Source organism: Peromyscus leucopus, chromosome 6 (assembly GCF_004664715.2).
Source record: "Peromyscus leucopus breed LL Stock chromosome 6, UCI_PerLeu_2.1, whole genome shotgun sequence".
NCBI lineage: Eukaryota > Metazoa > Chordata > Mammalia > Rodentia > Cricetidae > Peromyscus > Peromyscus leucopus.
Genome location: NC_051068.1, coordinates 112607025 through 112622964, shown reverse-complemented (window position 1 = coordinate 112622964; position 15940 = coordinate 112607025). Strand labels below are relative to the sequence as shown.

At 40.2% G+C, this 15940-nt stretch overlaps 1 protein-coding gene across 2 annotated transcripts in view; it reads right to left on the bottom strand.

The window, feature by feature from the left end:
- The window catches only part of Unc5c (unc-5 netrin receptor C), a 369278-nt gene that overhangs the window by 19854 nt on the left and 333484 nt on the right, over positions 1-15940 (bottom strand). For both annotated transcript variants that reach the window (XM_037207138.1, XM_037207139.1), the window contains one exon: positions 15296-15529. In XM_037207138.1, coding sequence (XP_037063033.1) covers positions 15296-15529 — 234 coding nt within the window. The remainder of the gene's footprint in view (positions 1-15295; positions 15530-15940) is intronic.

Here is a 15940-nt window from a genome sequence, read left to right as displayed (position 1 = left end):
GAGGAAAAGGAATATCAACAGTTATATAAAGAAATAGAAAGTTTTAAAAAATAAAGTCTTTAAAAAAAAAAATAAAAGTAATATAAAAAATAAGCCACATAAAGATAGAAATTACACAAAGAGTCTGGATTATACTATGCTTGGGATTTTTAGCTACAGAGAGATATTTGATTGTAAAAACTGCTGAGTTAAATCAATATGTATATTTTAAAGATATCTTGATTTCAGAATATATGTCTAAGGATATGTTGCTTTGGAAAAGAGGTTCTGCTTTTGTTTCCACAGAAGATGAGAACCTGTGGATTGCTTCCAGGCTGGATCAAAAAAGACCCCCTGAGAGGTCTCCAGATCATCCACCATCCAAAATCAACTTCAAGGCAACTGGCTCAGTGAATACAGCCTCACAGACTACTCCAGTCAGGACTTGACCATAATTCTTAATTTTCTCAGGATCCCCATTAGATTGCTAGTGCCCTCATCTAGCAGGAAGTAGTATGAGAAGCTATGCCCAAATTCTCAAAATATTGTTTATAAATGTTTATTTTTATTCAAAGCAGGTTGATTATTAATGCAATCTCCTTCTAAAGAAGAAAAGGAGATAGTATAGATAGGATGAAAGGGTAGATTAATGAATCTACTTTTAAAGAGCAACAACTTGTATAAAATGTTTTAAATTGCTATAGATTTTTAGTTCATTACAAACTTAAAGTTAATTTTGTTATACGTATATATATTTCTACTCTGTTAAAGGCATTATGTTTGTGCAACTCATTTAAAATTGTAATGCATAATTAAGAAATACAGATTAATAATTAGTCATCTATGATAATCAAACTTGTAGTCATGTTAGTTGTCTAGATATACATAGATATAATTCAATTAGGTAGGTAATCTTTAAACAGTTCAAAGACCTACAGAATATGTTATTTAAAATGTTTTAAAAACTTAGACTTTCTGGATAGTGAGACATGTCTGCTCCTGGCAGCATTGATTTACTTCAAAGAGAAAGATGGGCATCGAAGACACTCCATATGGAGTTTATCTTCTTGGCAAAAATAGCCATTTGGGCAAGAAACTGTTCTTTCATGGACTGCTTGAAAAAATGCTGTGTTGACTGGACATGCAGGACCCATGGGAAGGTAATCACTGAACTTTGCAAGGCAAAATGGTCCTTCAGGTTCCTGCTTTGCAAAAGAAACTGCCATACATCCTACAGGACACATAAAAATGACTGAGAGAGGAGGCCTATGGGCTAAAAATGGATGCTCCAACATTGCAGAAGAACTTCGAGTAACTGTCCAGGTAGCCAGCTGTCTCTGTCATTCTAGATTTTTGGAAGTTGCTTACAATGTACTTCCTGTTTACTTAAGAAATATTATATCCTTCTGAGGTCTTTGATGTAGTTGAAGGCTAGATAGTTACAATTATGGTTTTCATTGGTTTTGATAGGAGATAAGGTAGATATGAAACCTTGGACTCACAAATATAGGATAGATAGGATATCGTCTTTGATTTTTGCCAAATATAAATAGACTAAATATTATAACTGTAATTCTTGCTTGGTAACTGTTTTGTTATATGTGATTTTACTATGTCAGTGTTAAAAACTTCCTTTTTAATTAAACAGAAAAGGGGGAAATGCTGTGGGATAATGCTTTTGTACACTGGTTTAATGAAACACTGATTGGTCAGTAGCCAGGCAGGAAGTATAGGCAGCATAAGCAGATGAGAATTCTGGGAAGAGGAAGGCTGAGTGAGGAGATGCAAGCCTGCCATCCAGGGAGCAGCATGTAATGGCACAGAGGTAAAGCCACGGAACACATGGAAATGTATAGATTAACAGAAATGGGCGAGTTTAAGTGTAAGAGCTAGTCAGTGGTAAGCCTGAGCTAATGGTCAAGCAGTTTTAATTAATATAAGCTTCTGAGTGATTATTTCATAAGCAGCTGTGGACTGCAGTGCTGGGCAGTACTGGAGGAACACTTTTAGCTACAGGCAAGGACAGGCAACTGATATTGAAAATGGGAAGGCATTCTAATACAAGAAAAAATGGTAGAAATATAGGTAAACAGACAATGAAGGGTTTCATTGAAACTTGAGAAAAAGGGGCTGGTAATTGAAAGGCAACTTCCTATGTTATATTTGATAAAACCAACCACCACCAACAAAAGTGTTAAATGTTTTAGATACGTAATCCAATCTCTCATGGTTAATTATGTGCAGAAATGAACTGATAAAAATTATGAGGTCCTTAAGTCACAGTTGCCAAAACGTGTGTGTGTGTGTGTGTGTGTGTGTGTGTGTGTGTGTGTGTGTGTGTGTGTGTGTAGGTGCATGTGAGTGTAGACTAAAGGAAAACCTTGGGTGGCATTCTTTTGATATCCATCATTCTTCAGAGGCAGGGTCTTTCACTGACCTGAGCCTCTTCAAGTAGGCTAGGCTGACTTGGCCAGGCAACCTCAGATGTTAGCCTTTGTTTCTCCCCAGTATTGGGATTACAAACATGTGCCATCACACCCAACATTTTTTGTCACATAGGTTCTTGGATTTCATGGCAAGAACTTTACCAACTGAGCCTAAAAGAGGAAAACATTTGGATACAGATAGTGAAGAATTTAAATAACAGATTCTGAACTAAATAGTTACCCAGATTAAGGCTTTAAAAAAAAAAAAAAAAAAGAATCCATCATCTCTCAAAAATTCTTGGTGAAAAAACCCACCCTATCCTACAATATAAAGATGTAACAGGAAGACACAATCTATATCCACTTTCATTCCTCAAGCTACTTAATGGGACTTAATGAAGCATTTCCAGCTACAGCTGAAATTATCCAAACAGCAGCACACTATAAGTTATCAATATCAATGCACAAAACAAACCACCCTTGATCTTTACTCCTCTCATGCCACCAAAGTTTCAATGATTAAAAAATGGTGGAGTTTATGACATTTTAAAAGTGGGGATCCCAGAAAATAATATTTGTAAGCAACTAAAGCAAAATATGGTTGTTTTCTGTGGTTATATGTCAGTAAATAATATGGATTTCAATAATACAGGCATTTGGAATGTCATTTGCATGCACTAGGGAACAACAGAGGTGTGAAATACAGAGTGATCATGGTGGACAAGCTGGATCCATGTTGCTAGATACTCAGAGATGCATATGCTTTGCATTCGTTGAATGAATGCTGGATCACACTCTGACCATCTATTCATTACTGAGCTCACCAACATCATGGATAAGATGCAAACAGCTCCATGAAACTGCAGCTTCCTGAGCTCATAGCTTGCATCACCAATTCCTGAAAGGTCCTTTGGGACCCAGGAAATACTAGGACAATGGGGAACATGGTCTCAGATAGGGAGTCCTCTAATTAGTGTCTAATGGAAGCCATGAGGCAAGACCCCTCTGGCACAGAGAAGTGTGTGGTCCAGCTGTCTAACAGTATTGACCTGCTCTCTTCCATGGCTGGAGATGAGTAGCTATTACTTTTGACAGGAGCTGAGCAGCCAGCTAGCCACCCTGACACAGATGTTGTGTTACTGTGCCCTGAGTCTGTTGTGCTTACCTCAGCAGACCCCCAGAACCCCCAGTAGGACCTATAGACCTAGCCAGCTCACAATCACACATAGCTGCCCTCCCAGCATACCTTCCCTGACACTGCACATCCCATTCCCTGACAAGAATCCTTTGGCAGTCTGTGGAATGGGGAAGAGAAGTGAGGGTTAATTGCAGTTGCTTCTGCTTCAGCAGGAACACATAATGAGCTTATGTTGATCATGTTCAGTGTCTAGTTAGCATAATAGAGAAAGCTGATGTTCCCAGTGAACCTGGCACCTGACAAATTCTAAAGCTAAAATGATGTTTGTTTATAAGCCATTAGAAGAAAAGAAACATAATTAGAAATCTTTGAGATTACAGTCATGCCAATCAATCAGTTCTAGCTTCTTTCCAGTATGCCCTAATTACCTCATCAAGACATCTAAAGAGCAATCGATAGTAATTATCTGATTACTATAGATCTTCATTACATCCAAATTATCTCCCTGGGATGTCTGAAAGAAGATGCATTGTATTCTGGGAGGTAATTGTACCCAACAATGTAGAATGTACACCCCATCCCTACAATCAACATCGAATGCCAGAAGACAGTACCTTATCATTAACAGTTTTCTTGGCAGGATGGACCACCTAACAAAATCTGAGCTGCCTGTTGGCCATGACCTTGAAGTCAAGAAATCTAATGCTACACTTTGAATGCAAAGTCTGGGTTGGAGTCAGTCCAAGAACAAGGCTCAGTATTTCATTTCTCAGAAGTCATGCTAGGGCATTCTCCCTTGTGAGGAGTGGCTCTGTAGTGGCTTGGGGGAAACATTTTCAAAGAGAAAAAAACAAACAAAGTACCACTTGGTAGAAGTGGAACCAGAGGAATACTCTCTGCATATTATTTTGTTCTCCCATCTCTCCATCCACCAGGAGGCTCATAATCAGCTGCTGTGCAGAGCTGGAACATGACTCCTTGTATATTCCTATCAGTAAAACAATAGGGTGTATGATCTACCAATCAAAAACTGATTGTGCATGTTGCATTAATTTCTTTACAAATATAAACCCATATTTGCACATTGATATACCAATATGCTATAAAAAATAAAGTTACAAGCTGAGATTAACAAACACAAAAGTACTAATATTGTGTTTTGTTGGACAATGAGGTAATGAATCTGGGGTATGCAAACCTGATTTCTATCTTAGAGGTAGTTGATGTGATCAGCTGTTCTCACACCAAGATCTGGGTGAGGAATTAGCTCAGGAGTAAATATTTCAGGAATAAACATCTTTACTCAAATTTAACACATTTTCTCCCAAAAAACAGTGACTAGATCAGTGGTTCTCACTTGTGGGTCATGACCCTGTTAGGGGGGCATCAAACAACCCTTTCACAAGGGTCACCTAAGACCATCAGAAAACACAGATGTTTACATTACAATTCACAACAGTAGTAAAATTACAGTTATGAAGTAGCAATAAAAATAATTTTGTAGATGGGGTCACCACAACATGAGGGAACTATATTAAAGGGTTGCATGAGGAAGGTTGAGAACCATTGGACTACTGTTATTATAGTTAGGATATTCTACTCAAAAACAAACATAAAATACAAGATACAAGAACAACAGCACTGACTGGGAATGGTGGCACACACCTTTAATACCAGTATTCTCGGGAGGCAGAAACAGGCATATCTCTGTGAGTTCAACATAATTTGTTCTAGGATAGCCAGCAAGGACTACCTGGTGAGTTCCAAGATAGCTAGAACTATATAGTCAGACCTGAGAAAGAGGGGAGAGAGAGAGAGAGAGAGAGAGAGAGAGAGAGAGAGAGAGAGAGAGAGAGAGAGAGAGACCAAAACACTATTCAATCAATAAGTGAAAGAATTCCTTGACAATAAAAATCATGTAAATTCACATGTGAGGCAAAATGACTAGTCATGCGTCATGCTCAGTGGATGCCACCTGTAAGTTTTTGTATCAGAAGATTTAAGGGGTCAACCCACAGGAAATTCTAAACAGGCTTTGTTTCCATGTTGTTAAGTGTTCAGTACTCTGAGATATGTGATCGCCATTTCCACTTAAAATTACACTGTGACTTTTACTTAACAAGCTTGGTTTTCCTGAATTTTTTCTGTATGTAATCATCCTGCCTAATGTATGTGATATTGGTACAAGGAAGAAATAAAAATAACCGACACACTCCTCAATGAAACATGACTTTACAGCTAAATGTTTTCCTCTCCTGAACTTCTTAGAAACAGTTACTCAGCATCATTAAAATGTGTGAGTTAAATTGTCAGGAAGGGCATGACTTGGCCCACAGCTTCTGTTCTGCATGGTATTAGAGACAATGTGAACATATAACCAGGTTGAATGAGTTCCACTAAAAAACAATGCCTTGATGGACTTTTTTTTTTTTTTTTTTTTTTTTTTTGAGTCACAAAGGTTAGGTTATTTCATACACCTTAATGGAGAATAAGAACCAAATATACTGAAGGTCAAAAGATTTAGGAAGATTTAACAAAATATCGTGACCTTGGAAAGAAATGTCATAATAAACATTAGGATCATCTAGGCTGTTTGTACTTAGACATATAAAGGTCACCTTTCTTTGCTGAGGTTGTCTTTCCTATTAGTGGCCTCTTTCACTTCCATGGCAGGTTAGGGTCCAGGGTGAACTTACTGGATACTCTGATAAATTGTCTCTGCCTGTTACTTTGTAAAGAATCTCAAGAGTGACTCAAGAGTGATTGACAGTAGATCCCTATCTCATCTCTCCATGAGAGCATATATGTCTACACACACATGAATCCTAGAGTATCGTGACCAGGAATTGTCCCTGGGATCTGAGCAGTTCCTTGGTGCAGCATCTGCTTCCAGCAGAGATGTGAATGAGGACTGAATTGTCTCCAGGAGCCAATGGGAGACTGAAGCTAAGGCAGCAACAGGAGATTCCAGTGTAGAAACAAGCAGCTTGCACGATAACCAATTAAACCAGGCCATTATCCATGCCGAGCCATTAGCCTGGGCCACTTTAGAGGCATAATAAATCCAAGCTCCTTTAAAGGCCTATGTGGAAAAATAAAGCAGCTCTGGTCTGTGCTCGCTGCTCTCACAGGCTCCTAGATAGTAAGATCTGTCCACATTGGGCCTGACAGAGGGAGGGAAGTGGAGGCATACCTGGGAACCCACCTCTTATGTTCTTTACCACCAGAAATTCCCATTCTTCAGGATTGTTAAGCCATGCTGGGTTTGCCATCTCTGTGCTCCCTGACCCCCTATTCTCCTACTGGTCCTTCCAAACACAGGCAAACTTCCCTCTAGGGACAGTCTCACCATTAGGCTTCCTGATTAAACTTCAGTTTCTTATAGTCTACTGATCACTGAAGAGGGGGCAGGAAGGAGATGAAACCACCACTTTGCTTCATTTGTCTAGTTTCATTTTTGGTATTGCTTCTGGACTTACAAAAAAAAATTCTGTGTACTCTATTCCCAATAGAAACATAGAAACATGAATGGACTCCATCTATTTCTGCCACGGAGGTGGATCATCAGTACCAGGCTCAGTAGCAGGTGGAGGGAGTTACTGTGGAGAAATCAAGGAGCCCCAAAGATATACTAAGGTCATAACAACCAGCCTTGCCCTCCAGAAGTTTGTGCTTGCCCTAGCTTATGGAGCTAGGGCCTCCCCTTTGCTCTGTCCATGGTGCTGACCCAGCACAGGGCAGAGCGAGGGCATTCTCTCAACTCCAGTATGTGAAAACAATCTAGCACATGTTCAGCACACCATGCACATTAAACCTCAGATCGGCCCTCAATGATTGTGCTGACTGTTTGTACAAAGAGTCACATCTGTCACATTTAGTGGAAACTGCCCTGTTTTTATCCAGTCTTTATTCCTGTGATGAAACCTGCCCTGGTCATTTGGGAATGAGAAGTTTCCCTCTGCTGCTGTGGCTATTGCTGCTGCCCCTGTCACAGCAGTGTGCCTGCACTCGACTAAAGCAGAGGCCAAAAAGAGCAGCCGTCCTTCTCTCCTGTTCCCTGCCAGCTTTCCAGCAGGCGACTCTCAGCCTCATGCCTGCTGTCTCCGCCTTTGGCCTTCAGGCCCTGGGCTGCTGAGCAATGGGCAATGGGGAACAGCTGACTGTCAGCCAGCCTCTTCCACCTGTTCAGGTCAATGTCACCTCATGCTGCTATTTTCCCTTCCTGTGTTCACACTGGGGTGCTCTGCCCTGCCCCCAAGTCTGTCTGCCTGCCTTCATCCTTAATAATAACAAGGCTAGACGCCAGTGACCATGTGCAAACATTCCCCGTCAAGTCCCTTCGTTTCCAGGGCTCTGCCTGCTGTTCCAGCAGCTGCTGCTGCCACAGATGCTTGGTCTGAGCTGCCACTTTCAGCCTGCCCGGTCAAGGAAGTTTGTGATGCTTTCAATGCAATGTGGCAAGGGGTCCCACTCAACAGAGTGGCCATGCCACTTGTCTTCCCTTAGTATACTTCTAATGACAACAGGATCTCTCACATAGTATTATGGGACAGGGACTTTTAGATCACTCTAGTACTTGTGAGTTCATCTTGCATCCACCCTTTAACATGTTAATATTCCATATGAACATTCCACAAGCAATTACCACAAATTTAGAACAATACAAACTTACTGTCTTATGCTGTATAGACCAGTAGCCCAAGTCAAGCTTTAATATCTGCAATTAAAGTTCATGTAGGCAGCCTTCCCTTCTGAAGATTTGCAGGCAGGAAAATTAAGTTCCTTTTCCTTTCCCAGCTTCTCCAGGCTGCTCACCTTGCTTATTTCATGATTCTCTTCCTCAGCCTTCAAATCCAACAATGAAACACCTGTCCCATCTTCCTTCATGGTTATAACACCTACTGACCCCAGGTTGGAAAGGTTCTTTATTTTACAAGCACTTGTCATTATTTTACACCCACCCTATCGAGGAGAAATGTGCAGATCATATCAAAATCTCTGTGCTGTGAAAGACATTCACACATTCACATGTTCAGAACATATTTTCAAAGAAGCAGTATTATACTTAGCACAACTTCTTTCCTTCACTATGTCCCCTACAAAGGTAAATTAAACAAGCAGGCTGTTAGTAGTCTAGTAGTATAGGATAGTTTATAGTATAGGATAGGGCTAAGTACACATTTCATGAGAAGATGATAAACAGAAGACACAATACAAAGATCCCTGTGACCACATCTGACCAGCTACCAAAGAATTGTCCTGAAACTAGACTACACTTATTTAACGTCTCTGTTGATTTATCACCTTCCAAATGTGACAATAGTCTCAATATCCATGTATGGATAATTAATAGGATCTAGTTCTTATTTTGTGCCAGATTTAATAACTTTGTCCTTGAATCTTCCAGGGGTCCTGGATGTAGATACAATCATTGGAACCTTTAGCACATTTTTCTTGGTTTTAGCTAATATATGTGTCATATGCATGGATACATTAATGTCAGAAACCAAGACCCTGAGAGTTTAAAACCAAAGTCAGGTTAGTTCTGAGGTCATCTGCTGCTTCCCTGTTGTCCATCTGTCCCCGTGGGAAGCAGCAGATGGACAGCAATGGAGATGGCAACAGGTGCAAGATGGAAATAGAGCCACCTTTCCCTTTAACAGGCTGCCTAGCAAGCACAGCCCAGGGGGCATCCTATCATTGACAACTGAGATTCATCCAAACCATTTCATTTGCTCTACTTCTCAGTGTTTCATCTCTCTCTCTCTCTCTCTCTCTCTCTCTCTCTCTCTCTCTCTCTCTCTTTTTCTCTCTCTCTCAGTACTACTGTGCTTTCCTGGAGCCTACAGTAGAGTATTTGAGAACTAGACTAATCTAAGGGAGAGTTTCCCTGTGCCCAGGAACTCCACAGAGAAAACTGATTGGAGTAATGTATATTATTTGGTCTGGATCACAAATACATCTGTCAGAAACTCAATAAACAGCATGCACTATACAGAGTGAAGGCAAATAACCCCTTTAAGTTTTAGATTTCTGCATTTATTGAGGGACTTTACTATGAAGAGATGTCTCTGGTAGTGGAGCAGAAATTACGTATTTCTGCATAGATGTATTTTTTCTCTGGATGTTTTTAAACTTACTCCAAATATAACCCTGTTCTCTGTTAATTTCTGGTCTATTTATACTAGGATTTAAGTCTTTGCAAATAATGAAAGGAAAATATCATTTTTATTACTTTAATCACCCAAGGAGGAGGAGAGAAAAAGAAACTCACTGATACTCCAAACACCATCTTTTCAATATGCTTGATCTCTCTATTTGAGTTTATTCCACACTGTTCTCACTGTTTTCAGCATCTTTATCTCTTGGTGTGAACTCAAGCTCAGCTTTGCTCCCACTGGCCCTTCCTGCATGTGCACAGGAAGAAACTGTCCTGAAAAGCATAGAAAAGATTCCTGCTGTCTTCCATCGGCCTTAACTTCTACCCCAGCAGTCACTGCTGGCATTCTGATTCTACATCAGTGCTTCCAAATTGCTAACTGTAGCTTTTAAGTTTCAGGTGACAATTTTTGCTCCAGGGCTTAACAAAATTCAGGAAATTTGTTACAAAATCTGCCCAACTCAAAGAGGTAGGCAGAAAGATGAAAGAATGCATTGGACCATCTTGAGCCTGACTGACAGGGAGGCCTCCTTTTCCTTGTCTAGCCATACACATAACAACACAACTAGATTTTAGACACATATTTTTTTAAATATAGCCATATTTGATTAAAAAATAACAATTAATATTCTTGGTATTTTCAGGCCACCATCTTTTCTCATAACTTGCAAGGACTGTGTAGTGGTATAAATTAAAAATGAATACTTCTCTGAACCTCCACCATAGCCCCATGTTTCTGTTTTTCCACAATTCAGAAAGGGTCGCTACACCAAGCTGTAACTTTATGAAAATGTCAAACCCTTGTAGACACAATAATGAGCTCCAAGTGTTACTGGTAAAGAGTTAGCTTAAAGCATAAGGCAGGAAGCAGACCTTCTTTCTCTTAGGGCCCAGATTTACAGAGAAGAGACTGTATCAAAGACATGGAGGCACAAAGGCAGAACTGATAAGAGTATCCATGGAGTGGGGAGATTGCTGTTAAGCATGAAGATGGCTGTGATGTGATCAGGAGCTTTGGGGGATATGGAAGAAGTTCCAAATAACTGCCATGTGAAATATGCATCAGGAAGAGATCAATAAAAGGACAAGGGAACAGGGCAGGCACTATTTAGATTAGTCATTTTGGGATTGTAATGGGCGTAATTGGAAATGAGCCTGAACAAAAAGTAGAGATTCTGTTAATTTGTGGGCAGTATTGGCCATGGGAATCAGTGCAGTTGGCTTCAGCTCAATGTGAGAATCTGTGAGATGAGTTCTCTTTGGATATGGAAAGATGCAGAAGAGGATCATTGGATCAGGAAACCAGGGAAGGTTGAGGAAGCTTTTCTAAGAACAAGTGGCGGCTTCATTGTGGACAGAGATGGATGTTCATGAGGTTTTAGTCATCACAGTGGGATTCAAGCTCAGATTTGAGATCAAGGCAAAAGAGAAGCTACAGCTGTGACTAGAGCACATCTACATGGATGGATGAATGATGTGAGTGGATATGAAGACTAAAAAATTATATCTAGAACATTCTGAGGGTAACATTGAATTTGAGAGAATACTTGGAGTAAAATGGGTTGAAAGAAAGATCATAAGACAGGTCTTGGTGGTACTGGTTTGAGCAGTGGTCTGCACTTAAGGAATGCAGTAGGTAATGAACATCATGAGAAAAATCCAGCTTACAAGTGGAGAGATGTCCCAGAGTAGCTACTGAGTGTAAGAATGGATAGAGTTTTTCTCTCATTCTTGCAGTGAATTAAAAGAATGAGGGTTCACTGCAGGCACTGGAAGGGATGAAGAGCTATTTGGTAGGTCCAGTAAGTGAATGAATGGGAAAAAAGACCATTTGTGGATGCAGGGTATTAGTTCTTAATGGAATCAAGTTTACAGAAAAAGATGTGTGAACATGTTTAAGATAATAGTCCTCAACTGACTGAAAACCACGCAGGACACATTAAGACATAACTCCAATAGCAGCCAGTGTAGATCAGAGCCTTTGTAGAAGGACCCTCAACCAAATCTCCAAAACCCCAGTAGATTTTTTTCACAAGTACTGTGATAAAGAATTATGAGATGAGGAAGAGATTGAGAAAGGAGAAGGCAAGGAGAGAGAAGGAAGAATTTGGAAGGTAATTCTAAAAAGCTTGGAAATGTAAGGACTACAAGAATAGCATGGAGATGGCAGGCCAGCAGGAAGTGTGCCAAAAAGGTATGCTTTTGGTACTGGAGGGCCCTTTTGAGCTAATCAGCCTCCAGGTTCCATTTTAAGTATGAGTGATGTAGTGCAGACATAACTGAACTAATTGTCTCTTCAGAGTGTTGGATAGACCATTTACTTATTACTAGGATTTTGGTATTCCTGCATTATTAAAAGGCCAAGAGGTGCAAGAATGCCTCATCCATTATTCACATTTCTTTCCAGCTAAGTGCTGGATCCCCAGATGCCGAGAATTTATAAATGTCTGTCTGGAAAGCATTGACCATGATACAAACTGCTCTTGGGTTGTTTTCCCTGCTGAAGGCAATCATTTCTTTGCATTGACCATTTCCATCCCTGTTCTATAATTAACATACTCAAAAGTGGTTTTTGCAAAGTATTACATTTTTGCATAGATCTTTCTGTGTCTATAAGGAAGACACTTCAGAGATCCTGAGTATTACTATATCAGAATATAAATTATGAAACATTTTAGACACCATCAGTGTCTTTGTGCACTTCTTGCAATAATTTTTCATAAAACTGTTCAGAAGATTCACCTTAATCAGACCCCATGGCTCTCCAAAATACAGTTTTTCCCAAAAAGAATTTAAACCCAGCATGATTTGTACTCTGATCATACCTTAGAAATGTCACACACATCAGCAAGGAGGATTAAAGAAATAACCTGAAGCTTTACACAGAGTCATGTTCTCATCATTTTGTTCCACATGAGAAAACCCAACAAGCTTGATCATTAAAAATATATGTAGTGACCACCAACAAAGTCCCTTCCTCTTCTTGGATGCCTTGCTGGCCACATCTACCATGAGGATGCACAGTTGTCTATAGCTCCTCACTTCTCCATAAGTCCCTTACTGCCATCTTTTGAGATCACTTCCCGGAAGCCCTGACCTGTAACCTCCATTTTTCACAATCCAAAATTATGCTCTGGACAGAAACCACAGGAAGAAGTACTTTGACAGACAGAACATGTTCTTCCTTGGCTGTCTTGACCTGTGTCACTCTCATTCCCCCCACTCCGGGTGCTCTAATTGCCTTTAGTTGGCTGACCTTCCTGCTGCCATATGATGGCAGCCTTGGTCTCTGTCTGGCTCTTCTGTCAAGTTAGTTCCATAGACCAACTGCCCATACTTGGGGCCTGCTTTCTCTACACCATTGCTTTGTGACCTAGAGCAACTTAAACTTTCCTGACCTTTGGAGTCCACACATCTGTCAAGTAGAGATGATACCTTATGGGGTTATTGTAAAAATTGAATAAGTTAATAAAAATATGTAGAATTTTGCCTGGTATATAGAAGCACACAGTAATAGTCATTACTTTTATTTTTTCTACTGTTCTCTTTGGATATTTTCCCTTCTAATCTTAGTTGAAAAATATCAATGCCGGGTGGCAGTGGCACACACCTTTAATCCTAGCATTCCAGAGGCAGAGCCAGGAAGATCTCTGTGAGTTTGAGGCCAGCCTGGTCTACAGAGCAAGATCTAGGACAGCCACCAAAACTACACAGAGAAACCCTGTCTCAAAAAACCATAAAAAAGAAAAATATTGGGATCTGTTGTCTATTCAGAAAATTAAACCCTTATATGTTTGTTTGAAAAGTATATGTTGTTTTAAAAATGTTGCTGCACACAATAATTCTGCATATTTATGGTATATAGTATGCTGTCAAAGGATGAGATAAATACTAAATAATCTGACTTTTGTGTGTATTTTGAAGTTGATTTTATAGGATCAAGCAATAGAAGAATAGATACCAAAAACTAAGGAGGGTCAAAGGAGAGAGGGGAACAGAACTTGACCTAGATAAAGCCACATACGTATATATCTAGTTGTCCCTTGGGTATCTTTGGATGCCAGATTTATACTCGTAACTCAGTAGTCCATAAGAAACAGCACGATTGCCAACAAAAGTTTGTGTCATCCAAAATTAATAGTTGATAATCCTTATCCACAGAGTCAGAGTTTTAAGAGATTGGACCTCTTGAGGGAAATTAGATGATGAGGGTAGGACTCTCCTAAATGAAATAAATGCCATTATAAATGAGACTCCACAGGCCTTTCCAGCCAGCTATCTACCACATGAAGACACAGCAAGAGACCAGCTATCTGAAACCTAGAAGGAGTCCTTTCCGGAGTCCAATCCTGCTGACACCCTTACATTGGGCGTCCAGCCTCCAGCATGATGAGGAAAAATGTCTACACTTAGGTTACCTAGTCCACTGTATTTGTCGTAGCAGCCTGAATTGACAGAGTAACAAAGCCACCTACCCTAGACTTTGTCATGTTTAGAGACAGAAGTTTCATCTTCCATTCCAGTACCTCAGTGGCAGTCATCATGCTACTTGCCTAGGAACTTACATTCTTGTTTCCTTCCTCTAATGCCTCTGGTACCACCACAGCTTTGCCTTAATCCCCTTAACAACTTGACTCTGTCCACTGAAGTCAGAGAATTTGGGTCTAATGCATATTTCTAATCATGCCTTGCTTCTGTTTAAACCTTTGTAGACTCCATAGACTCTCTCTGTCAGCTAAGATCCATCTTTTCAGCTTACTGGTATAATACATCTACATAAAGGCATCAATTGCCATTGACTTTGGTGTGTCTTCACCTGGTTCCCTGTATCTGGACATCTCTAATGGTTTTCCTCCTCAATGCTGCTTAAAACCTTACCTTCCATTATAACATGTCTCAAATGTTAGCTTTTGTTCAGATTTCCTTAAAATACTAGGTAGCTCCCCTCCCCGAACTCACAGAATATTGTAGCAGCAATGACATTCATCACATTCTGGCTTATCTCCTCAACCCTAGCATACTTCCTTTATTCCCCCTTCTAGATCATAACTTCTTCAAAGGCACTTATTATATCCCTTAAAGCTTCAAATGGGATAAAACGAATGGCAATAATCACGCCAGGAATTAAGCTCATTTATTCTGCAAAGCAGCAGCCTGTTGTCAAATGCTAACCCTCTCCCTCACAGCCTCGTAAAAAGAATGGGAAAGCATATAAATGAAGTAGCACACAAGAGGAACATACAGTGTGAGCAATTACGCCAATTTCTTTTATAGGAAGAACGCAGCTGAGATAAACATGGAAGCAGATTATTTACCATCCACGGGTTTCGTTGCCAAATTCTTCCACATTTTTCATTAAAAGTGCTCAAGTAAGGTAAACAAAAGTAGCCCTTGGGAGGAATCAGCACAGAGAAAACAGCTTATCTATCAGCATGGCCTCTGAGATATATCTATTTGTGTAACTGCTTCCTCTGGGACCCATTGCTTGTGTTTGCACACCTGCCCAGAGCCAACTCCAGGTGTGCAAGGTCACTCCATAGCCCTAGCTTCTAGCTTAGGGTGAAGAGGACAGGTCAGATGGGAGACACTTACCTTTAGTGCATCCTGTGTGTCATCCAGGCAGTAGACTCTAATGCTGTACTCCAGGGAAGAACAGCAGAGGGGCCCAAAGATGGCCAGTTTCAGGCGCTTGGCGGCTGCTTTGGTGGTGGACTGCCCAACCAGGGCATAGGTACTGAGGTTCTCTGTGAGGATGTGGCAAGCCTCTGCATCCAGCTGAATGTAACAGGGGGTTGTGAAATTTTCCTCTCCCACCACCACCACATCCTGGGAATGAGAAAGAATGGGCCATGGTTAAGCTACCAAGGATATGTGCCAGTCACCATAGATGGTGGTAGATAAAGCAGGAATGTGTCCTTGAGTTCTAGTTCATCTTTCTTTAACTTTGTGGCACCTGTCTTCATTCTCCATCATCAGCTCTCTTTTATCACTGTCTGTATACAGATGCAATTATTTGCATAAATGTTGTGGAATCCACATGAAAATCCAGAAGACAACAACAAATTGTCCCTTTCAGTTCAGTATACCTGGGTTTATTAACTGCTTCTGAGAATTTTTTGTTTTAATATTTCAATGTTTTATTTAAGCAAATAGCATGTCAACTTTTCCCAAGAATCCATATTTAAAAATAATTAGAGGGCTTAAGGAGTTAAGACATGATATAATATCACTGTTCAT